Source organism: Culicoides brevitarsis, chromosome 3, assembly GCF_036172545.1.
Source record: "Culicoides brevitarsis isolate CSIRO-B50_1 chromosome 3, AGI_CSIRO_Cbre_v1, whole genome shotgun sequence".
In the NCBI taxonomy this organism is placed as follows: Eukaryota; Metazoa; Arthropoda; class Insecta; order Diptera; family Ceratopogonidae; genus Culicoides; species Culicoides brevitarsis.
Window position 1 is genome coordinate 29,347,328 of NC_087087.1, and position 23,361 is coordinate 29,370,688.

The 23,361-nt window shown below is 27.7% G+C and overlaps 6 protein-coding genes across 6 annotated transcripts; 3 read left to right on the forward strand and 3 right to left on the reverse strand.

Annotated features, from left to right (window-relative positions):
- Nucleotides 1–2,453: 2,453 nt before the first annotated feature.
- LOC134835477 (homeobox protein OTX2-B-like) lies at nucleotides 2,454–5,703 on the forward strand. The gene is made up of 4 exons (XM_063850356.1): nucleotides 2,454–2,476; nucleotides 2,785–3,385; nucleotides 3,450–3,647; nucleotides 5,581–5,703. The coding sequence occupies exons 1-4, from the start codon at nucleotides 2,454–2,456 to the stop codon at nucleotides 5,665–5,667; spliced, it is 909 nt and encodes a 302-aa protein (XP_063706426.1). The 3' UTR covers nucleotides 5,668–5,703.
- A 214-nt stretch (nucleotides 5,704–5,917) lies between these two features.
- Nucleotides 5,918–8,043, reverse strand: LOC134835478 (protein obstructor-E-like). Its single transcript, XM_063850357.1, has 3 exons — nucleotides 7,989–8,043; nucleotides 7,845–7,927; nucleotides 5,918–6,727 (listed from the first exon to the last, which is right to left on the reverse strand). Exons 1-3 carry the CDS (start codon nucleotides 8,041–8,043, stop codon nucleotides 5,918–5,920), a joined length of 948 nt encoding a protein of 315 aa, XP_063706427.1.
- A 172-nt stretch (nucleotides 8,044–8,215) lies between these two features.
- LOC134835479 (protein sneaky) lies at nucleotides 8,216–11,468 on the forward strand. Its single transcript, XM_063850358.1, has 3 exons — nucleotides 8,216–9,174; nucleotides 9,648–10,244; nucleotides 11,087–11,468. Exons 1-3 carry the CDS (start codon nucleotides 8,216–8,218, stop codon nucleotides 11,466–11,468), a joined length of 1,938 nt encoding a protein of 645 aa, XP_063706428.1.
- Nucleotides 11,133–17,572, reverse strand: LOC134834724 (tubulin-specific chaperone D). Its single transcript, XM_063849478.1, has 3 exons — nucleotides 16,386–17,572; nucleotides 13,390–15,100; nucleotides 11,133–12,320 (listed from the first exon to the last, which is right to left on the reverse strand). Exons 1-3 carry the CDS (start codon nucleotides 17,383–17,385, stop codon nucleotides 11,543–11,545), a joined length of 3,489 nt encoding a protein of 1,162 aa, XP_063705548.1. The 5' UTR covers nucleotides 17,386–17,572; the 3' UTR covers nucleotides 11,133–11,542.
- Nucleotides 17,573–18,574: 1,002 nt separating this feature from the next.
- LOC134833584 (probable alpha-aspartyl dipeptidase) lies at nucleotides 18,575–20,592 on the forward strand. The gene is made up of 5 exons (XM_063847949.1): nucleotides 18,575–18,738; nucleotides 18,887–18,978; nucleotides 19,039–19,256; nucleotides 19,310–19,560; nucleotides 20,483–20,592. Exons 1-5 carry the CDS (start codon nucleotides 18,641–18,643, stop codon nucleotides 20,547–20,549), a joined length of 726 nt encoding a protein of 241 aa, XP_063704019.1. The 5' UTR covers nucleotides 18,575–18,640; the 3' UTR covers nucleotides 20,550–20,592.
- Nucleotides 20,500–22,899, reverse strand: LOC134833583 (homeobox protein aristaless-like). The gene is made up of 4 exons (XM_063847948.1): nucleotides 22,887–22,899; nucleotides 22,640–22,786; nucleotides 21,400–21,549; nucleotides 20,500–21,336 (listed from the first exon to the last, which is right to left on the reverse strand). The coding sequence occupies exons 2-4, from the start codon at nucleotides 22,663–22,665 to the stop codon at nucleotides 20,661–20,663; spliced, it is 852 nt and encodes a 283-aa protein (XP_063704018.1). The 5' UTR covers nucleotides 22,666–22,786; nucleotides 22,887–22,899; the 3' UTR covers nucleotides 20,500–20,660.
- Nucleotides 22,900–23,361: the final 462 nt, after the last annotated feature.

Genomic DNA, 23,361 nt, shown 5'->3' on the forward strand with positions numbered 1-23,361 from the left:
TCTCTTTTCCATGTAATGATGATAATAATAATAAATGATAACAAGGACAAATTATTATTATTGGAGATTTGCCGTCGCTTCTTATTGATTTTTTTTTCGGTACATTTTTGAGAGTGAATTAAGTGTGTAATTGACAAAAATTGTTAAAAAGTTATTGGGGAGAAGAAAAATTGATTCGAAAGTGTTTTCATGTAAAATTTTTCATTTAATTTGAAGAGATTAGAGTTATTTGTAAACAAAAAATATTAACATTTACAAACAGAAAGATAATCGAAAAAAATTTTAGTGAATATGTTCTAGAATTAATCGTTAATTATCAATATTATTTTTTTTATATATTAAATTATTTTGTTAAATTTTTTTTTTTTTTTTTTTTTTTGAAAATTTAATCAGAAAAAGAATTTTTTTCAAAAAAAAACTTATTGACAGTCGAAATCTGTCAAAATAATTAATAATAATAAATAATAATAATTAAAATAGTAAAAAAATAAAAATAATTGAAAAAAATTAAAATAATTTAAAATAATTAAAATAATAATAATAAATTTATAATAATAAAATAATTAATTATAAATCTTTATTATATTTATTTATTGTTTTTTATTTATTTATTTTTATTTTTTTATAATTTTAATTTTTATATTATTTATTTAATTAATTAAATGACAAAATATTAGTTTAAAACATTTATTTTTCTTAATTTCAATTAAAATAATTAACTTAATTTAAAAATATTTTAATTTTTAAAAAATCAGAGTGACTTATTTTTTTTAAACTTTTTATCAAATTACAGAAAAATAAATTTAAAACGAATTATATTTTTTTAAATTTAGGTAATTACCAAAAACTGATTTATTTAATTTTTATTTTCTATTTATTAAAATAGGGAAATAATTTGAAAAAAATTGTAAAAAATAATTAAATTAATTTTTTTATTTTTATGAATTAATTATTTTGTCACCGTGTAAAAATTAAAATTTTTCTATAAAGGTTTTTATTTTTAAACTTTTTATTTTATAACATAAATAAATTTAAAAACGAGTTTTTTTTTTTTGGTCATGAATAAAAAAATTTTTTTTTTTTCTTTTAAGTAAGGTCGCTCCAAATGAAAATCAAAAATAAAGTCCGATGCCCCATTTTAAAAGTCGAAAATCCAATGGGGCAAAATAAAAAAAAAGTTAAAAATTTAACCAAAAATGACCGTTTTTGGGTGTATTTTCATAATTTTTCAAGAAAATTTCCATAAAATTTTTGAAAAATTTTCAATTTATTTTAATTTTTGTTTTGGAAATCATATTTTATCATTAATTTTCTTCTCTAAAAATATTTATTATAAAATTATTAATTATTTTTTTCAAAATTTTTGGACAGTCATTTTTTATGAAATTTTTTTCTTAATTTTTTTTTATTTTTTTTTTTTATTTTTAATATGAAATATTCTGAAATCTATTTTAAATAAGCAAACTTCAAAGTGAATTGTAAAAAAAACATCAAAAATTTTATTTAACGCTTAAAAATTGATAAAATTTTGTCATTTGGTATGAAAAAAGTATTTCAAAACTTTTTCTTTTTATTTTGCCCCCCCCCCCCCATTTTATTTTAAAAAAATTTGGACTTTATTTTTTATTTTCATTTGGAACGGCCTAATATAACTTAATTAAACAAAAACAATTTAAAAAAAATAATTAAATAAAATAATAATTATTTTTTTCTGTAAATAAATAATTTAATAAGGGAAATAATTTAACTAAAAATTGTTAAAAAAATAATTTTAAATTATTTATTTATTGAATTAGGTATTATTTATTTTTTTTTATTTATTAAAAAATACTTTAAATTAAAATTATAATAAAAATTAAATTTATTTTTTTTTATTTTAAAAATTCACCATTCATCACAAAAAAAATTTAATAGAATTTTTCAACAAAAAATTTCTTTTAAAAAAAAATCATTTAAAATACATTTTCAACCAATAAATCACCCTCGAAAAAAAAATTCTTTGTAAAAAAAAATAACAAGTGTTTATTCGTTTCCTCTTGAACGTTCAATTACTTCCGAGGTATTGACTTTATTATTTGTGCTAAAACATAATAAAACACACAAAATTCCAAACAATATTAACATACTGCAATATTTTGGCCACAATAATTGCACTACGGCACACTTAACCACATGTGGTTTGTGGTATTTTTTTTGCATTGTACAAAAGTAAAATATTAATTTTTGGTGCAGCAAAGGAATGAAAAGCGACAAGTGTTGAGAAAAAAATGAACAAAATGTGAAGTGATTTGGTTTTCCCGCGGCGCACTTTGTTTATTCTTCGTCTCAATACTCAAGTGCTGTTTGTTAAACGCTTCGCCCTTTTTTTGTTAAAGTGTGCCATTTACCGCAGTGGGAGACTTTTTTATTGACTTTTTTCTTTTTTTTCAGAAAATCATTGAAAATCGCTCAAAATGTGGACAAATTCACTCTCGGGGTAAGTTTTAAAATTTTTATTTGAAAGTTAAATTTTTTGAGCAATGGAGCATGGCAAAGAAGCTGTTGTTACATTCACTAATTCCCAATAATGTAAAGACGGTGTCAGTTGTCTTTTATTTTTTTGTTTCTCTTATTTATCGAGCATTACTAATCTTTTTGTCTCATATTTGTCTCAAAATTATAGACAATAATTCCCAATTTACGTTGACTTTGTTGACTTAAAAAATATTAAAATTTTTTTTTTTCGTTTTTTAAAATCTGATTAAAAAAAATGGCTCGAGTTACACAAAAAAAATTATTTTTCAGCTGTCCAAGTGACGTTGATTTGGGATTTACAAGTTCGTTTCCAGCTCATGCAGCAAGCAACAGCAACAACATCGGCATGACTCCATATTTGAAAGCAAATCCCTACAACTTGGGCATTATGTCGATGGATCCGTTGCTCGGATATCCAGCGACGGGCATGAGAAAGCAACGTCGCGAACGAACGACTTTCACACGCGCGCAACTCGACTACTTGGAGCAACTTTTCATGAAAACGCGCTACCCGGACATCTTTATGCGCGAAGAGGTCGCTCTGAAAATCAACTTACCCGAGTCCCGGGTGCAAGTTTGGTTCAAAAATCGTCGTGCCAAGTGTCGTCAACTGCAAAAACAGCATTCCGTGTCATCAACCACATCGACAAGTCATGCCTCCTCCTCCTCGTCACTCAACAGCAGTTCGGTAAAAACCACAAAAACTCCCAGCACATCCGCCTCATCGACATACAAGATAAAAATCAAGGCACCCACACCAAGCACAAGTTCCTCAACGTCGTCGCAGGGCACATCGTCGTCGCTGCATCGTGACTCACCGAATTACATTAAGCCGCACGTCACACAAAGTCACTTCATTTCGTCAAATAATGTGAGTTTTAATCCGAAATGCTTTCAAGTTAATTAAAAAAAAAAATACGAAATCCAACCTTTAGGCAATTGGCAACTACTCGACGAGCGTGAATGCAAACACCTTGTGGTTGCCATCGTCACACTTTGATCATCCAACGGGAACGCAAACGACATCTACGACATCGCCATGGTCTCCGAATAATGTGACGGCAGCACATTACCAAAATTATTACGGCAACAACGAATTTATCAGTTCTTCGATGACGATGCAGTCGCAATTGGTGAGTTTTTTTCTGATATTTTTAACAAAAAATTTCGAGAAATAATTTTTTTATTGTTTTAATTTTTTTTTTGTAATTAAAAAAACGTGTTTAAAATAATTTAAAAAATTTTTTTAATTTGTAAAATTACATTTTTACAATTTAAAATTAGCAAAAAAAAATTTTTTATTTTATTTAAAAATCTACAGATTTAAATCTTATGCAAGTCAAATTAAAAATTTAAATTAAAAAAAAAAATATTTTTTTTTTTCATAAAGAAAGAAATAAAATGTTTTTTTTTTATTTTGAAAAAATTGAAAAAAAATTTTTAAAAATTAATTATTTTAAATTAAAACTTTAGATTTATTAAAAATATTTCAGATTATTAAGAATAATTATTTTCAATTCAAATTCAAAGTTAAATTTTAAATTTATAAATTTTTAAATTATTTTTTTTAATTATTACAAAATTCATATAAAAAATCAAATTAAAATAAAAAAAAATCAAGTATAAACTATAATTTTTTTCAAAAAAAAAAGTTTTACACCCGAAGAATTTTAATTTAAAAAAAAATGAATAAAAATATTTTTTTTAATATTTAAATTTTAATTTTGGAAAATTTAGTAAAATTTGCTGACATGAGAATACCGCAAATTTAATTCATAATTTAGAAATTTTAAAATTTATTTTTATAAATCCTATTTTATTTTATTATTTTTATTGTATTATAACACTGTTCCATTGCGTCTATCATCAAAAATTTTATTTGAAATATAAAAATTATTAAATTTCACATTAATTTTTTGTATTTGGGAATTTTTTATAATATTTTCGATATAAAATACAAATTTTTTTGCAATTTTAAAAAAAATAACAATTTTTTCTACGATTTAAATTTCATTCTTTTTTTAAAAAAAATTTTTAAAATTTATAAAATAATTTTTTTTTTAAATTTTTAATTTAGGAAAAATTTTTCAAAAACTAAAACTTTTGTTCCAAATGAGATTTTAGGCATCAAAATGTTTATTTTGGCTTGTTTTCATACAAAATCTTATTTTACATAAAAAGCTTTAAAAATTTCATTTTTTAATTTTATTTGGTCCGGTTATTTTTTTTTATAATTTTTTAAATATTTATTAATTTTTTAATATTTAAATAATATTTTTTATTAAAATTAATTTATTTTTGAATTTTTTAAAAGAAATTAAATATATAAAATAAAATTTATTTATAATATTTTTTTTTATTTATTTTTTTTTTTTTAATTTAGGCCGCTCCAAATTTTTTTCTATGTTTTTGTCCCCTGCTCCATTTCAAAAGCCGAAAATCCAATGGGGCAAAATAAAAATAAAAAATTTCATCAAAATTGACAATTTTTTGGTCATTTTCCTTACTTTTTCAAGGAATTTTCAAAAATTTTTTAAAATATTGTTAATTTTTAAAATTTTTTGTGTTGAAAATCGAAATTTTACATGAATTTTCTTCTATAAAAATATTTCCTAAAAATTATTTTTCAAAAATTTTTGACGGTTATTTTTATGAAATTTTTTTGTTAAAATTTTTAACTTGAAATACTTTCAAATCAATTTTAAATCATCAAATCTCAATGTAAATACCACAAAAACTACTAAAATATTCATAAAGGGCCCAAATTTGTTAAAATTTTGTCATTTTGTATGAAAAAGTATTTCAAAACTTTTTTTTTTATTTTGCCCCCCATTTTGATTTTTTTAAAGAAAAAAATGTTTTGGGACAAAAACATCGGAAAAAATTTGGAACGGCCTTAAATATTTTAAAAAATTAAAATATTAAATTTGAAAAAAATAAAATAATTACTTTTTTAACGAAATTTAAAAATTAAATAAAAATTAAATTAAAATTAAAAAAAAATAAAATAATCAATTCCACAAAATTTAAATTTTCTCATAAAACAAATTTTTCTTCGTATTTCAGGATCCAATTGAAGGCGGATGGATCAAAACTCGCGACGACAATTGGCTGTACAACAGTCCTCGATGGGAGTCATCCACGGAAAAGTAAAAAAAATGTAAATTTCAACTTTTTTCCTACTAAACCAGCACCAATTGTTTTAAAATTCATCACAAATAGTTAGCGTTAAGATAAATGTGATTCATATGTTTAGCGTAAATGTTAGGATTAAAAATAGAAAAAAAATGTATCAAAAAAGAGAAATAAATGATTTTCAAAACAAAAAAAAATTAAATCTGGATAAATTTATTAATTTCAGAAAATTTTTAGAATTTTTACCAAATTTATTTTTTTTAAATAATTATTCCTCAGGAACTTCAGGGGCTTCGGTAGTAGTAGATGTAGTAGTAGGTGTAGTAGTAGATGTAGTAGTAGAGCTAGTAGTACTTGAAGTAGTAGAACTAGTAGTACTTGGAGTAGTACTTGGAGTAGTGCTTGGAGTAGTGGATTCAGTAGTTGTACTTGTAGTTGACGATGGAGTAGTAGAAGAAGTTCCGGGAGTAGAAGATGGCTCAGTAGTAGCTACTAACTCATATCGCAAAGCCTTATTGCCACATAATCCGGCTTCATAAACTGCAGTTGCATTTTCGCATCGATTTGTCTCGCTATTGAACAAAGTTTGGTTTCCGCAAATTTCCCAACGCATTTTTCCGTTTTTGCAGTGGTAATAGTCGTTGCAGTACCTCTGGCTAGCGAAATATAATTGTTGCGCTCCGGAACATTCTTCCTCAGTTTCTGGCGGGCACACGGCATTGTTCGTGGCAGCGGCAATTTCTTGATAAACCCAACATTGGGGATCTTCGACTTGGTCGGTCCAATCGCAGGCGAATCTCTCGGGATTGAAAACTAACGGTTCGGGACACTCGAAGTAGAAACTGGGATTGCCGCACGAGCAAATGCAGAATTGAGAGCAGTTGTCGTTGTAACGACCGTACGTTTCGAGGTATTTGCAGTTCTGATGTGGGTTCGTTTCGGCGGGAGGAGTTCGTGAGCCGCATTTCGAGGTTTCGGGAACGTAATGAACGCATTGGCCATGAACGTTGCTTTGCGGATCTGAAGCATAAAATACTAAACCGTTCTTGCATTCGAAGCTCTGGACAACTACGCCGCCCTGTTTTGAGAAAAAAATGAGAGGAGCTTTAGTTTTTCGTGAAAAATTTACTCAATTTTGGGTTTAGGGATCGATTTTGGGTTTAAATTTAATTTTTCTTGAGAAATTTTTTATAAATTTGAAGATTTTTAGTAAAAGTTTTTTTATTTAATTTAAATTCTAATTAAAAGTTAAATAATTTTTTTTTATAATTTTGGTCAAAAATCGTAAATTTGTTTAAAAAAATTAAATTAAGCTGAAATTTTAAAAGCAAAACTTATTTATGAACTTTGTTTTAAAAAATTGCTTAAAATTCATTAATTTTCATATCTTAAAATTTGTTTTAAATTGAAATATTTTAAAAATGGTTTCATTATTTTAAAATTTTTATTTTTATGTTAAAAATTTTGAAATTTTTATAGATTTTTTAAAATTAAATTTAAAATCATTTAAAATTAATTATGATTTTAATTTCAAATTAAATAAAAAACTGTTAAAATTCTTTTTTTAATTTTTTTTTAATTTCTTAAATTTAGCTTAGATTTTTTTTTTTAATTTAAAAAAATTTGAATTTTTATTAAAATTTTAAAAAATTTTTTTAAATAAATACCTAATTCAATAAATTAAATTTTTAAAAATTTATCTTGTGAAATTTTATAATTTTTGATATTTTTTTATTTTTATGAAATTTTTGAGAGAAAAAAGGTTTTGTAAAATAAAAAAAAATTTTTAGAATTTTTTAAAATAATTCTGAATAATTCGAAATTGATTAATTAAATCAAATTAATTTATTAAATAAAAAATATTAATTAATTCATAAAAAAAATAATTTTAAATCGAATTCGAAATTTAGCTTTCTTTGAAAATTTAATAATTTTTTAACTTAAATATGACAAAAATTAACAAATTTTGAAAAATTTTCAAAAAGTTCTTTAAATATTATTTTTTTAAATTGACGGAAAAAAATTTTTTTTTCTTTAAAATTTGAAAAAAATGTAAAATTTTATTCAAAATTGTGAATATTCATAAGAGAAACTTTAAAAAATTTAAATTATTTTTAAGATTTTGATTGAAATTTTTAATTTTTTATAAAAATTCGCGATTTTTGTTTAAAAATTCCACTTTTATAAGTACTTACCGAGCAATTATGGAACTTATCACAAGCCGCTGGATCTTCATTAAAACCATCATTTAGACAAAGTGCGTCTTGAGCACTAATAGCTAAAAATTTAAATAATAATTCGTTCAAATATCTCCTTCGAAATCGACCAAAAATACTTACAGTTGATGAAAAATGCTCCAAAAGCAATTAAAACTGCGATTTTAAATAATTCCATTTTAATTCCAATTCAAGAATGATAGAATTTCTGCACCGAAATCTTCTTTTTATACAAATTTTCGTGTTTTCATTACGTGATTTGCCGAAATTTAGCCTGACGTAAGTCCGAAAGTTCATTTTATCACGTAAACTCGCAGCAAGTTATGCATTTTCGGTCAAAACAGTAAACAATGGTCGTTGTTGAAGCAATTCTCACATCATATCGTGCACTTGTCGCATTTCTCCATCGCAATTTCCCATCGATTTCGTCACTTATTTACGGACCTGCTGAACTATGTCTCTTTCCACGCACTATTTTCCTCTATTTTTACGGGATTTTTCTCGGTTACATGCTGTGGCGGTACTTTTTGCTGCAACTTCCCTTCGTTACGGGTCACGCAACGCCCTTGACGATCGCTGTGATGACAACTTTTGGTGCTTTTGCGGCGACCTCGAGGACTTTTCGGTGCATCACGAGTCTCTCGTTGGTGAATTTGTGCGGAAAAAGTGGCAGAAGCGTGTTACGGGCGATTGTCGTGGCCTTTTTAATCGCTGGTCCAATGACAAACTTGCTCACAAATGCACGAGAAGTCGTAAAAGTCTTCACTTGTTCCGCCGTGTTGACTTACAACATGACCAGAACTCGCATTGACTTGATGAGTCGACCTTTTATGAACGCAATGGAGGAATTGGAAGAAGATTTGCCGAAAATTGCGACAGATTTTGAGCGAATTGACGAGATTATTGCACCGATTGTCGAGGAAATTGAAGGAAACGAGACAAAAATCAGTCGGAGGGATGCCGAAAGTGACGCTTATGCCAAAAAATATGCGGAAAAGTTGGAAAAACGGTGTCAGGAGCAAATACAAGTAGCTGTGGATGGGTGCAAAAAGTCATTCGCTGATGCCTATTTGCGATGTGAAGCAGCGATGCCCGTGGTAATCAACTATTTGCTGTGTCTCCCGATGAAAATGGACTTTTTCTGTCACTTTACTCGTCTCGTCGGGAATATTTGTGCGCCAGAAGTCGACAAACAGCTTGGAACGCAATACCAGAAACTCAAAAAAATGCAAAATTCCTTGAAGGGCAATGTTTCTGGGGTGTCCTTGAACTACACGACGCTCCAAAATGATGAAATGAAGCCTTTTCTGTGAGTAATTTTAACTAAAAAAAAATTTAAAAAAAATATGAAACAAAATTTTTTTTTAAATTAAAAAAAATATTTCAAAAATTTATTTTTTTTTTAATTTAAATATTTTATAATTAAAAAATTTAAAAAAAATTAATTATTTAAATATTTTTTTATTTTTTAAAAAAATATTTTATTTTTTATATTTTATAAAAAAAATAATTATTAAAAAATGAGAAAAATTTAAAAAAAATATTTTTTAAAACTTAAATTAATAATTAAAAATTAATAAAAATAAAAAATTATTTAAAAAATATTTAAAAAAATATTTTAAAAACAAATTTTAAAAAATTAAAAAAATATTTTAAAAACTTAAATATTTTTTTTTGAAATTTAATTTTTTTTTTTAAATTATTAATTTTTTTTTAAATATTTTTAAATGTTTTTTTTATTAAATTAAAAACTAAAATTTGGAAAAAAAAATTTTTTTTTAGCGCAATCAAGAAAGCAGGTCAAGAAGTCCTCACCGAATTCGATGAAAAACTGGAAATCATCCAAAAAGTTCTCGCCTTCATCGAAAAACTCTTGGCTTATGTCTTCATTCGTGTCATTTTCGATGCTTACCTTTACCACAGACGATTTTTAACGCGAATTTCCTTCGACAACTTTTACATCACGAAATATTTCAAAGATTTGGATGCTCGGCGTGACTTGCGGAATCAACGAACGTTACTTCCGCTCCGAAAATACGAGTCGCGGTACGTCATTGATCCTACGAAAGGCACAAAATCCCGCCATGAGTACAAAAATTTGATTGGCAGTGCTCTGACAACGACGATGCATGTCGCGGTGGCTTCCTGTTTTGTCATTCTTGACTTTTTACTGACGGAAATTCTGAAAATTGTGAGGGAAAATGCAAAAGTCGCGTATATTCAGACGGGAGAGCACGAAGTGAATGTTACGGTGACAGGCGAAGGAGTAATTGCGGAAATGGTGAGAAAGACTTTGAGCAAATTCAATACGGATGAGACGATTGTGACTTTTTTGACGAATGATAAGTGTTTGCCGGTGGCGAATGTGCTTCCAATGAGGTGAGATTTTCAAAGAATTTTTAATAAAATGTGGAAAATTTTGGAAAACTCGAAGGAAAAAAGAAATTTTTATAAAAATCATTTAAAGAGTCATGAAAAAATTCATTAAAAAAGGAAAATTTATCGAAATTGAGAAAAAATAATAAATTTTTAAGAAAATTTTGGAAAAATCGAGGAAAATCTAAAAAAGAAAAAATTCAAAAATATTTTAAAAAATTTGCAAAAAAAAAATGAAGTTTAAAAAAATACTTTAAATTTATGAAAATTTTTGGAAAACTTAAAAAAAATTCAGAAAACTCATAAAATATTAAAAAAAAAAATTTTTTGCAAATTCTAAAGAAAATTTTAGAAAAAAAATTTAAAAAAATTATAGAAAATTCGGAACATTTTCGAAAATTAAAATATTAAACAAAAAAAATAATTGAAGGATCTTAAGAAAATTTTTTAAAATAAATTATTTAAGGAAAAATTTAAAAAAAACTTAAGTAAAAATTGAAAATATTTTGAAAAAAAAAATTTTTGAAGAACTTAAAAAAATTAAGAAAAATTATAAAAAAATGGTAAATTCGGAAAAGTTCAATTGAAATTTTTTAAAAACTATTAAAAATTTTAAAAAGTTAGAATATTAAAAAAAAATCAAAAAATTGAAAAACTCAATGAAATCATTAAAAATTAATTAAAAAAATAAATCTTAAGAAAGTTATGAAAAATTTAATTGGAATTCGAAAAAATAAAAAAAATGTGAAAATTTCATAAAAATTTAGAAAATTTAAAAAAAAACTTATAGTTACTCTAAAAAATTTTCAAAAAGAACTAAAACCATTTTTTTTTTTCTTTTTTAGCTTTTACATTGAAATTTACGGAGCCTACATCGTAATTGTTCTCTTAATTCTCAACGAAATCTACGTTCATCGTCTCCGATGGCTAATTTGTGCTTCCGCATATCCAAGACGTCAAAAATACCGCATCCTCTTCTTGTACAACAAAATTCTGAAAGATCGTCGGAACTTTATCTCTGTCATGAAACACAAATTACGCAGCATCCATTACGAAAATGAGCCAAAAAGGACCTTCTTCTTCAAAAGTTCAAAGAAAAAATGCGACATTTGTCACGAAAAACCTGAAAAAATCTTCGTGTGTCGCTGTAACGTCGGTTTTTGCGCGTTTTGTCTCCGAGATGCGGGAAATCAATGCCTAAAATGTGAGATTTTCATACAAAATTAATTAAATTTGTGCATTTTTTATTGCAATTAGCGTAAAAATAGTACGATTAAAGCTTAATTTGAGGCGTTAATGAGTTAATTTGTTGTTGGTGCAGTTGCTGCAACGGGCGGCTTGATATTTAGCAGTTCACACAAATTATTTCTTATTGGGCGAACTTCCGTCAAGGGTTGACCCCAATCCGTATCTGATAAAATTTCGAGAATTGCTTCCAAATTCTCTTCCGGAATACTTTCGCAGGTGTCTCCGTGAATGACAAGTGCCTCATACAACTTAATAGCGGTCGATTTCCGAACATGAACATGCGTGAGTCCCAAAAAGAACGTCAATTTGGCCAAAACTCGCGTACACAAGCGATTCACTTGAATGAGATGACAAAAAACGTTGATGCTCGACACGAGTTTGTACAATTTCTTGTGTCCCTTGATCTCGGCATTGACTAAACGGAAGATTTCATCCGCAAAAGTAGATTCTTCGTCATCCAGTAGCGCTTGGAGACTTCCGGAGCTCAAAACGACATCCAAAAATGACAACAACGGGCACGTGACGCGTTCATTGAGTAAATTTGCCTCGAAAACTTGGATGATTTCGTCGCCAATTCGCGGAATATGCGACTTGTGGGCACGGATATAGGCGAAAAATGCATTTGATGAATACTTGACGAGAGATTCTGTGAGCTGACCCATGCTGGCAGTCAATCCGAGAATGAGATGACGTGAGTATTCGGGAAAATCCAACATGGCGCAGAAAAGGGGACACGTGTGATCAGCAAAGAGCCATAAAACTTGTGAACTGTCAGCGGGAAAGATTTCCTTGAGGGCTGCATGTTGGGGAATGTGAGGAACGGGAGGGGAACTGAAATGAGAAAAAATTGACAAATTAAAAAAAAATTAAATTTGAAAGAAAATTATAAAAATTTATAAAAAAAAATTATAAAAAAAAAATTGAGAAGATTTTCAAAAAATTATTAAAATTTCGAAATTGAAGAAAAATTATAAGAATTTTGAATTTTTAGAGAAAATTATAGATTGAAATCTTAATTAATTTTTTTTATTTCATAAAAAAAAAAAATAAAGAAAGTTCATTAAAAAATTAAAAAAAAAAATCATGTAAAAATTTTATAAAAAAAATTGTAAATTTAAAAAAAAAATCGTGAAATCCATAAAAAAATTAATTTTATAAAAAAAGTGAAGCAAAAATTAAAAATTTAATGAAAAATTATTGAAAATTTTTGATAAATTGATATAAATTAAACAAAAATTTCAAAAAAATTCATAAAAATTTCGGAGATTTTATTAAAAGAACTAAAGAAAAATTTAGAATTTTTTAGAGAAAATTATGAATTTTCAAGAAAAATTAATTAAATTTGTGAGAAATTGTAAAAATTCGGAAATATTTTTAAAAAATTATTTAAAAAAATCGAAAAGTTCATTAAAAAATTTGATGAAAATTTTTAAGAAAAGAATAAAAAAAATTATAAATATTAAAAAAAATAAAGATTGTAAAAAATATTTAAAAATTAAAAAAAAATTTAAAGAAAAATTAAACAAAAAATAAATAAAAAAAAAAATTTAAAAATTCAATATTCATCGAAGTTCAGAAAATTCGTGGAAAAATTATGGAAATTTGAATATTTCAAGATAAAAATCAAAAAAATAATTTTTATTGAGGAAATTTGTAAAAATTTTATAATTTTTTAGAAAAAATATCATTCATCGAAATACTCGAAAAATTACGAAAAATTCGTTAAATTTAAAAATTCATGAAAATTGGTGAACTTCAAAAAAATTCAAAAATTAAAAAAAAATTAAAGTTGCAATTAACTTTAAAAAAATTGCAAATTAAAAAAATCTTACAAAAAATTGTAAAATTTTAAGACAAAAAATTAAAATTTTCGAAAAATTTAAGCTAAAAAAATACTCACTGATGCACAATTTCGCAGAAAAGCCTTCCAGCAAGCCCCCTTGTTCGATCAATTTTCTCGACAGCCTGCTGCGCAAGTCCCTGCATCACTTTTTCCACAATTTCCGGCTTCAACATCGCATTTGGACAATTTTTCAGCAAATACGCCAGACCCATCATACTCGCCTCACGTACCCAAGCTCCAATATCGCCTCTATTGTCCAACGTGTACTCCTCAAGTCCCCTGAGAAAACATTCAAAAACTCTTTCGAGACATTTTTCATCACTAAAAGAACAATTTCCATCAAATCCGATCGTTTCAACGACATTTGTAAGTGCTTTGACTGCTTCTCGTCGTGCCTCACTCCATTTCAGGACAATCGGATTTTCGCCGCGACTCGGATCTGGCAACATTGAATGTCGAATGAGCACTTCCAGCACCGCTTCGAGATCCGTAACGAGCATAAATTGCGGCAATGAACCAATTGCGCCGACATATCCCATGCGAACTGTCTCCTCGAGGTTGTTGTCCGACTGTTTGATGTAAAAATTTAAAATTTTTCCCTTAATTGAGTCGAAGGTGTCGTCGATATAGTACGAATTTGCCATCGTTGGTAATGCCCGAATCGCCAATTGACGCACTTTTTCGACTTTATTGATGATACATTGGTCGATAAGGTACTGCCAGGACTCGATGCACTCCAGAGTGACGGGAAGTTTCGCTTGACTCACGTTCCGGATGAAATCCACGCATGCCAGGCGCATCAATTCTCCGCTCATGCCGCGAAATTGCTCCCGTTTATGGAAGTCTTGCACCAAAATATTGAGATTTTCCACAATTTCGGGCGTCAAAAGACCTCGATCGATGTCAGTCAAAGCTAAAGTGACTTCCCCAAGTGCCAAAATCGATCCGTGACGCGAATTAACATCAATGGACTTTGCATTTTCGAACAATTTTGGCATCATTTCCGTCGCCAAATACGTCGGTTGTCGTTTCGTGAGGACATTCAAAGCTTTTGCCGCCAATTCTCGGATCGCGATATCCCAATGGTTCACTTTTCGTGCTACCAAGTGGCTAATTAGGGGTTTACTGTATTCCTCAAATTGCCCAATGTAGTCACTGATGTTCAGGTAAGCGTTCGTTCGAAGTCCCACGGAAAAAAAATCCGCTGTCGTCAAAATTTCAATGCCATGCGGAAAGTTTCCCAATCGCCCCACACTTTCCTGAAATGCCGCCGAAGCAGCTCTCCGGCAATTAATTTCGCGATCGAAGGATGTCGTGATGAGCAATGCGGAGGCGATATTTACGACAAACGGCTTGAGATCGGAGGGTTTGTAGGCACGTGCGAACGCCCAGCACATGTAGCAAGCGGCATCGCGAATATTCAAACCGACGGGCATGTAACTCTTCATTTCGTCGTAAGTCAAGGCTTCCATGAGCAACGGAACGATATCCGGCAAACGGTAAGGCAGCAACAAACCACGTTTAGCGAGTTCAGCAAGTGCGAGACAAGCACCGTGCCATGCTTCGTGCGGCTCGAGGGGATTGAGAATTTCGATGACGGAACCAACGACGTCGTCTCCTAAGGTTTTTGGTAAGCGATTGCAAATGCGACCAACTCCTTTGGCACTTAACCAGCGACAATCAGAGCTGGCGGAACGAAGTCCTTGGAGAAGTTCTTCGATTACGTCTTCGATCTCGTCGGGTACGGTGAAGTTTTCGTCGTCGTCACCTAAAAAAAATTAAAAATTTTAAATTAATTTTTAAAAAATTTAAAGGTGATTAAAATTGTGAAAGCTTTTAAAAAAAATTTGAATTATTTGACTTTTTTAAATTTAATTTTTTTTTTTTGTATATAGCTTAAAAATTAATTAATTTTTCAACCTAAATTTGATAAATTTTATAGCTGGAAGTGAATATTAAGTCCTTTCTTAAATAAATTTTGATAAAATTTGCTTCATAACGCTTTTTCTTAAACTTATTGAACTTTTGTTAAGATTTTTTGTTAAAATTTTTGGGTATTTGGCCTAACATTTGATAAAAAATTTAAATTTTCAAAGAAAAAAGTTAATAAAATATTTTTTAAAAAATTAAGTAAAGCATCCAGAAAATTTTGAAAAAAATATTGAAAATTTTTTAAACTTCGTGAAAAAAAAATTGATAAAAATTTAAAAAAAATTGTAAAAAAAAATAAAATATTCTGAAAATTATTGAAATATTTTTTTTTATTTTTTTTAATTAATTGCCAGAAATGAAAAAAAATGTTCTAAAAAATATTCTTCATATAGAATAAAATTTTCAAAATATATTACTTTCCGTGTCAATATTTAATTTCTTGAAAATTATCAATATTTTCGTTAAAATAAGTTCAAAAGTCAAAATTTTCTCACTTATTTTTTAATAAAATTTTATTTACATGAAATTCTTAAAATTTGTTTAAAATAATAGAAAAATTTAGGGATCGTTTGTAAAAATTTTTTTTGGTATATTTCACAATAAAAAAAATAAAAATTGTATAAAAAATTAATATTTTCTAAAAAATAATTTAAAAATATTAAATTTGTGCCAATTTATTTTTTTAAAAAAAATTTCAGAAATTATGTAGGTATGTTTTTTTTAATTTTCGAAAAAATAAAAATATTTTATAATAAATAAAAAATAATGATAATTTTTTTTATTTAAAAATCAAATGAAAATTTCCGTAATTTTTTTTTTCATTTTTTTTTTAATTAAAATTATTTTAATTTGATTTTTAAATTTAGTTTTGTGAAGAAAAAAAATTAAAATTATAAAAAAAAATTATCAATAGTTGTGTAAAAGCCATCTAAAAATTTTTTTACAAAATTCTTTTTTTCATAAGATTTTTTTTTTTTTTTTTGATAATTTTTTTTTTTTTTTTTCAATTTTTTCACAAAAAAATAAAAATAAAAAATTTTTGAAATAAGAAAAAATAATTGACAAAAAATTAAATTTGTAGAAAATTTTTGAAACATGAATTTTTAAAGATAAAAACTCACCTGCTGCAACTCCAACCCCCTCTTCCATGGGTAGCGATGACGCATCTCCGCCTTTGTCTAAATTCATTGCCAACGACCTCGTGCCTCGTTGATATCTCCAAACCGCAACTTTCGGCGGCAGAAACACCAAACCAAGTCTCTGGATAATTTTCAAGTAAAACTTGTACTTTAAAAAGTCATTTCCATCGCGATATCCCATTTTCGTGATCCAACTCAGCAATTTTCCCGTATACGCCTCCAAATCCTCCCTTTTTCCATGTTTCAAAATCGAGGCGATTGCCGAAAGTTGTCCATGCCCGATGGATTCACTGTCATGCTCCGCACAAACCCATTCCAGAAACTTTTCCAAGTAAACGTCCTTCATGTCGGCCCGAATGAGGAATTTTGCGGCGAAAAATGCCGCCACTGTCGAACACGGGTCATTCGTTGTCGTGTGCTGCCGACAAATTTGGTACATTTGTTCCATTTTTGTCGTTTTTCCGTCGAGATTCGTCGAAGATTGGGCCCCGTCGCCATCGAGACGTGCCAAATGGAAGGGAATCAGCACAAGAACACTCATCCAAACGAGCAAAATATACCGACGCTCCCAACAGCCCGCATCCAAATTGCTTCCCGAGGTGTCTGCCAAACTTTTTAGCGTAAAATCCAGGTCCGAGAGTTCGTGCGGCAGGAATTTCACAAAAACCTTGTACGAACGAACCTTGCAAATTTGGTACATGTACTTGTAGGCGTCGTCTTGAACGTCATTTGGCGTCGCCGGGTCTCGGATGTAGCGGAAAAGGAGTGTCAGGAATTCAGGAATGTGCGGATCGAGTAAATGCGGTTGCTCTTGGTACAACGAAAGGATGTCGGAGAATTTTTCGTAAGATTTTTCACGGAGTTTTTGCACGTTTTCCGGCAGCGATTTCATCATTTCGACAACTTGGTCGTAGTCTTTGAAGTGATCGAGCGTGCAAGAGGGGATTTCGCCCGTTTCTGCGAGAGTCTCTGGTTGATCCATGTCTTTTGTGAGGAATTTTGCCGAGGAACAGATGTTCAATGAAGTTGTTGTTGTGAACGATTTCGATGGTTTTCAATGAAAACCGGCTTCTGTTGGGTGAATTTCCTTCAAACAGTTCGACTGGAATTGATTTTGGAAGATTTTTAGGTGAATTTTTAATTAAAATTGGAGAAAATGAGTCACTTTCGATGTCAACAAAGGCTAAATTTTGGAATTTTTATCATTTTCATTCGTCTCACATAAAAAATCCCAACAACAGATGGCGCAAGAATTGAATTTTTGAATTAACTGATGGCGATTTTTTACATGGGGATCGTTCATAGAGGCAATATTTTGATTTTAATGCGTCATTCATTAAGGACGTTTAGGGGATATCAAAGAAGAGGGAGAAGAAGGTTAAAATTTTTTAAAAAAATTTGTCAGATTTTTTGAATTTATCAAAATTAATTTTAAAATACCTCGAATTTTTAAAGTTCTTTTGATAAATTTTCTAAAAAAATAAGAAATTTTTGAAAAATTTCAGCAAAAAATTTTATTTTTTTTTTTTAAGAAATTAGACAAGGTACTAAATTTGTGAGTTTTAAGATTTTTTTTTTTGAACCAATTAAAAAAAATTTCTAAAAAAAAATTTTTATAGAATTTTGAACATTTCATACGAGTTTCGAGCAAGAAAGCCATTTTCTAAAAAAAATTAATTTTTTACAATTTTTAACAATAGATTTAAATTTATGAATTTTTGCTAAAAATTTAAGAAATGGAAAAAAATTTTTTTGAACTTAAAAATCTAAAAATTTATCTTTAATTTAAATTTCTTAATTATTCGAAAAACAAATTTTCTAAAAATTTTTACAAAATAAAAAAAAATTTTTTTTTGTATTTTTTTTAACTAATTAAAATGATGATTTTTCAATACAAATTTGAGAAATTCATAAAAAAAATTTTTTTTTTCTATTATGGATAATTTAATTATTTTTTTTAATTTCTTCAAAATTTTTCTAATTTTTAAAATTTTTTTAAATATTTTATTTAATATAACAAAATTTCTCGAGAATTTCTCAAAAAAATTAAATAGGAGAAAATCAAAAATTTTTACATTATAATTTTTTTTTTACCTTGTTACCCCCTTGATGCTACATACCTGATGCCTTCTTTAAAAATTTTCATCAAACTACATCACTGACGAGTTAAAACGATCATCATTCCTTCAAATATCGTCTTGCGGTCAACAAGTGATAAGACTTTGTGATAATACAAAATGCCATTGCGACAATTACTCCTCCAATCGTCAAGCAACGTTCATGGATTTGGATATCTTCAACATGCCAAGAACGAAATTATCAATTTTTACACCAAGTAAGTCGAGTTTTCTTCAAAAGTGCCTTATGTCGGAGCTTCATAATGTTATAGTTCAAAAACGCAAAAAAATGATAAAAATTCTTGGTTTTTTTTAAACTTTGATTTTTGAAAAATTAAAAAAAAAATAATTTTTAATTAATTTTAGGAACAATATTACTCAAATTCTCTTCATCCCGTACGCTTTGAAGAATCATGACGAATACACAGCAAAAGTCGCTGGAGTTCTCGAAGACTGGGGTAAAATTTATTTGCTTATCAAAACCCGGCAAATCCATAAATTTCGAATTTTTCTTGCAGGATATCGCGTCGAAGGCATTCACACGAAGAAAAATCCCGTCGAAGCAGTCGCGAATGCTCAATCCATCTACATTGGAGGCGGAAATACATTTCTTTTACTCAAAACTTTGTACGATCAGGGACTTGTAGAGCCAATTCGTCGTCGTGTCTTGCACGAAGGTGTGCCTTATGTCGGAGCTTCGGCAGGAACGAATGTTGCGACGAATAGTATTTGCACGGTAAGTGTTTAATTTTTGATTTTTTTTTGCTTTAAATGACTTTAATTTCGTAGACGAACGACATGCCAATCGTTTATCCGCCGAGTTTTGATGCCTTGAAGCTCGTGCCGTTCAACATAAATCCGCATTATTTGGATCCCGAGCCCGAGAGTCGTCACAAAGGCGAGACACGCGAACAAAGAATCGGGGAATTTCATGAATTTAACGAGACAGCAGTTGTTGGGTTGCGAGAGGGAAGTGCTTTGTATGTGGATGGTGATAAGATAACGTTGAAAGGCGATCGGAATGTTCGGTTGTTCCAAAGGTGAGAGAATTTTTTTTTGATTTCGGGTCGTTCTGATTTTGTTTTTTTGAATTTTTGTTTTTGAAATGAATTTATAGCTCTATAATGAACTTTTTTGTTCTTGAAATAAATGTTTAGCTCTTGAAATAAAATTTCAGCTCTTGAAATGAAATTTTTGGCTTTGAAATTAAATTTTAGCTCTTGAAATGAAATTTCTTGAAATGAAATTTTAGCTCTTGAAATGAAATTTTAGCTCTTGAAATAAAATTTTAGCTCTTGAAATAAAATTTAGCTCTTGAAATGAAATTTTAGCTCTTGAAATAAAATTTTAGCTCTTGAAATGAAATTTTAGCTCTTGAAATAAAATTTCAGCTCTTGAAATGAAATTTTAGCTCTTGAAATGAACTTTTTAGCTCTTGAAATGAACTTTTTAGCTCTTGAAATAAAATTTCAGCTCTTGAAATAAAATTTCAGCTCTTAAAATGAAATTTTAGCTCTTGAAATGAAATTTCAGGTCTTAAAATAAATTTTTAGCTCTTGAAATAAAATTTCAGCTCTTGAAATAAAATTTTAGCTCTTGAAATGAAATTTCAGCTCTTGAAATAAATTTTTAGCTCTTGAAATAAAATTTTAGTTTTTGAAATGAAATTTCAGCTCTTAAAATAAAATTTTAGCTCTTGAAATAAAATTTTTAGCTCTTGAAATAAAATTTTAGCTCTTGAAATAAAATTTTAGCTCTTGAAATGAAATTTTCAGCTCTTGAAATAAAATTTTAGCTCTTGAAATAAAATTTTAGCTCTTGAAATTTGATTTTTAGCTCTTGAAATGAACTTTTAGCTCTTGAAAATTATTAAGAAATTTAATTAAATTAAAAAATTAAAAACAAATTAGAACGACCTTAATGCAAAAATTGACAAATTTTAACAATTTTCTTTTCTTACAGAGGTCAAGAACCCACGGAATACCCACCTGAATCGGATTTGAGCTTCCTCTTAAACAAGGCTGAATAAATTTTTCTATTTTTTGTTATTGCAATAAAATTTAAAAACATTATTTGACTAATTTCGGTAAATATTTGCTATGAAAGAGAGGAAAAAAACAGAACATTGATAAGGAATTCACTAAAATTTATCATCATTTAGACTATCTAAGTTAATGTTAATGTTAATTGGTTTCTCCAAATCTATGAGCTCGTTATGCTTCGCATCGTCACTCAAGGCAAACGACTGCAAACTATCCAAATTGAGACATTGTCCCTTCTCCATGTCCTGAATGGCAATCGCGCCACTCGATCCGCCCAAAATACTCTGATCCAAATTCAAAATGCTGAATTGATCGACATACGCGTCATACGTCGTCGGCGAGTCATGTTCATGAATTCCCGAGGAAGGCGGCGGCGTCGGAATTTTCGCATACAAATTTCTGTTTCCGCCCAAAAATGCGTGATGTTGCGGCGAGGATCCCGTCGTCGTCGTCGTTGTACTCCATTCGAACGTCAAGGCATTCAGTGGATTGCTGCACGATTGACTCGACGACGAGAGGCAGTTGTGGTCGAACGAGGAACTCGGATCAAAATTCAAGTTTAAAAATAAATTCGGCGATAAACGATCGGGAGATGCGTGCGTGACACTAAATAATCGCATGTTATCCATGTCGGAGACGCCACAATCCGTCGAGGGTTGCTGCTCACTGGACTCGCCGAGTAAATTTGTCGACGGCGGACTATCGTCGTAACCCAAATACGTGGATTGATCGTCTTTTGAACCGAATTCTTGGCCTTTTTCGTGTTTGCGAGCTCTAAAAAAAACAAAATTTGAGAAAAAAATAATTTTTTTTTAAGGTAAAAGGTGAAAAACTTACTTTGCACGACGATTTTGAAACCACACTTGTACACGTGCTTCTGTCAAATCAATTTTAACGGCTAGCTCTTCGCGGAAAAAGACATCTGGGTAATGTGTTCGTTGAAATGCTCGTTCAAGCTCTTGCAATTGCAGGGAATTAAATGTCGTTCTAAAAATAAAAAAAAAAATATTTCTTGAAAAATTCTAATGACTATCAAGAAAAAAGGAAAAATTTATCAAAGAAAAAAGATATTTATAAATTTAGTTCGAAAAAAAATTAATTAATAAAGAATTAATTTTTAAATAATTTTTCATAAATTTTTAAGTTCAAAGAAAATTACTTTAAAGGGTTTTAAAGCAATTTTCTTTTGCTCGTATAATAATTTTATTTTATTTAATTTTTTTTATTTGTTTATTTTTATTTTATTTATTTATTTATTTTTATTTATTTTTTTTTTTTTTTTGAAAATTGAAACGTGTTCAAAAAATTCTAAAATATTTTCTGTATTTAAAATAAATAATTTATCTATTTTTTTTTAAATTTCACAAAAATTTTAAAAATAATTTCAAATTTTATCTTTTATTTACATTTACTTTTTTTATTTACAGGATTATTCAAAAATATTTTTTTGATAAAAAAAAAATATTCAAAAAATTTTCTAAAATTAGTTCGATAATTTTTCTTAAAAAAAATTCATTGAATTTTTCTAAAAAACTTAAAATATGTAGTTATGGTCAAAAAATAAAATTGAAACATTTTTTAAAAAATAATTAAAATTTAAAAAAAAATAATTTAAAAATTATTAAATAAATTAATAAAATTTTAATTTAAATCTTCTTGAAAAATTATCAAAAATTTTTATTAATATTTATTTAAATTATTTTTTTATTTTTTTATTTATTTTATTTATAAATTATTTATAAAAAAATAATTAATAAATAAAAATAAAATCGTTTTTTTTAATTCTAACTGATTTATAGAAAAAAATATTTTTAATAATTTTAAAAATTTATTTTTAATTAAAATTACAAAACCTTTTGCCTTCAAAGAAATTTAAAAAAAAAATTAAATTAAATAATAATAAGTATTTATTTATTTATATTTTTTTTTATTTTTTTTTTTTTTTTAAATTATTAAATTTATGAATTTATTAAAACAATTTTTTTTAATAAAAAAAAAAAAACAAAAAAAAATCCTCAATTTTTCTGAAAATCTATCATAATAAAAAAATTCTTTTAAATCTAAAAATAAATCATACCTGTAACGCCTTTGTTTTCTCTTCATCTTATCCTGTTTATTTTCCTCTTATTTTTCTATTTTTTTTTTCTTTTCACTCAGACACACTTTTAGACATGAACTCAAAAGGCTTTAGCTCTGAACTCTGTACAAGCACGACGACGTCATGCTAAATCCAAAACAGCAACAACAATTTCAATAAAAATCAACAATGTACTTATAAAGCCATGAGCACGTATTGTGCGGATTCACAACTTTTGTTTGCTTACTTAGCCTTTTTCCACTATTATTCTTTATTTTTTTTTTATTCATAAGGTTTCTTATTTCATATCTATCTTTTTTTGTGTTATTATTATTTTTTTTTCGATGATTTTCATTCAATTTTTTTTTACTTTTTTTTCCTGATTGATTTTTGGAAAAAATATTTTTAGAAAAATTTTGACCTTTTTCCAATTTTTTTTATATGAAATTCTTAACTTTTAACAGCTAACGGTAACTTTTTAGTTGAAAATTCAAAGAAAATCGAGATTAAAGGCTTTTTTGAGGTTTTTAGGAAAATGTTCCGTCCCGATCGAAAGTCGTAAGGCAACTGTCTCGATATTTACGATGAAAAAATTTTCACACAAATACAGTTTTTTCCATTGTCATTCGTGAAACACGGAATATTTGACGGTATTTGAAGCCATACACATTAATGTTTTTTTTTCTAAGTCGTCGTCAACTTTCGACAGATTACGAGCCAGG

Coding starts and splice junctions, on each gene's coding strand:
- LOC134835477 (XM_063850356.1), top strand. CDS start 2,454: ATGTGGACAAATTCACTCTCGGG. Junction 2,477..2,784: donor TGGACAAATTCACTCTCGGG/GTAAGTTTTAAA, acceptor ATTATTTTTCAG/CTGTCCAAGTGACGTTGATT. Junction 3,386..3,449: donor ACTTCATTTCGTCAAATAAT/GTGAGTTTTAAT, acceptor TCCAACCTTTAG/GCAATTGGCAACTACTCGAC.
- LOC134835478 (XM_063850357.1), bottom strand. CDS start 8,043: ATGGAATTATTTAAAATCGCAGTTTTAATTGCTTTTGGAGCATTTTTC. Junction 7,928..7,988: donor TGGAGCATTTTTCATCAACT/GTAAGTATTTTT, acceptor TTAAATTTTTAG/CTATTAGTGCTCAAGACGCA. Junction 6,728..7,844: donor ATAAGTTCCATAATTGCTCG/GTAAGTACTTAT, acceptor TTCTCAAAACAG/GGCGGCGTAGTTGTCCAGAG.
- LOC134835479 (XM_063850358.1), top strand. CDS start 8,216: ATGGTCGTTGTTGAAGCAATTCTCACATCATATCGTGCACTTGTCGCA. Junction 9,175..9,647: donor GATGAAATGAAGCCTTTTCT/GTGAGTAATTTT, acceptor ATTTTTTTTTAG/CGCAATCAAGAAAGCAGGTC. Junction 10,245..11,086: donor GCGAATGTGCTTCCAATGAG/GTGAGATTTTCA, acceptor TTTCTTTTTTAG/CTTTTACATTGAAATTTACG.
- LOC134834724 (XM_063849478.1), bottom strand. CDS start 17,385: ATGGATCAACCAGAGACTCTCGCAGAAACGGGCGAAATCCCCTCTTGC. Junction 15,101..16,385: donor GGGGGTTGGAGTTGCAGCAG/GTGAGTTTTTAT, acceptor AATTTTTTTTAG/GTGACGACGACGAAAACTTC. Junction 12,321..13,389: donor TTCTGCGAAATTGTGCATCA/GTGAGTATTTTT, acceptor TTCTCATTTCAG/TTCCCCTCCCGTTCCTCACA.
- LOC134833584 (XM_063847949.1), top strand. CDS start 18,641: ATGCCATTGCGACAATTACTCCTCCAATCGTCAAGCAACGTTCATGGA. Junction 18,739..18,886: donor ATTATCAATTTTTACACCAA/GTAAGTCGAGTT, acceptor AATTAATTTTAG/GAACAATATTACTCAAATTC. Junction 19,561..20,482: donor AATGTTCGGTTGTTCCAAAG/GTGAGAGAATTT, acceptor CTTTTCTTACAG/AGGTCAAGAACCCACGGAAT.
- LOC134833583 (XM_063847948.1), bottom strand. CDS start 22,665: ATGAAGAGAAAACAAAGGCGTTACAG. Junction 21,550..22,639: donor AGAAAACAAAGGCGTTACAG/GTATGATTTATT, acceptor TTTTATTTTTAG/AACGACATTTAATTCCCTGC. Junction 21,337..21,399: donor TTTCAAAATCGTCGTGCAAA/GTAAGTTTTTCA, acceptor TGTTTTTTTTAG/AGCTCGCAAACACGAAAAAG.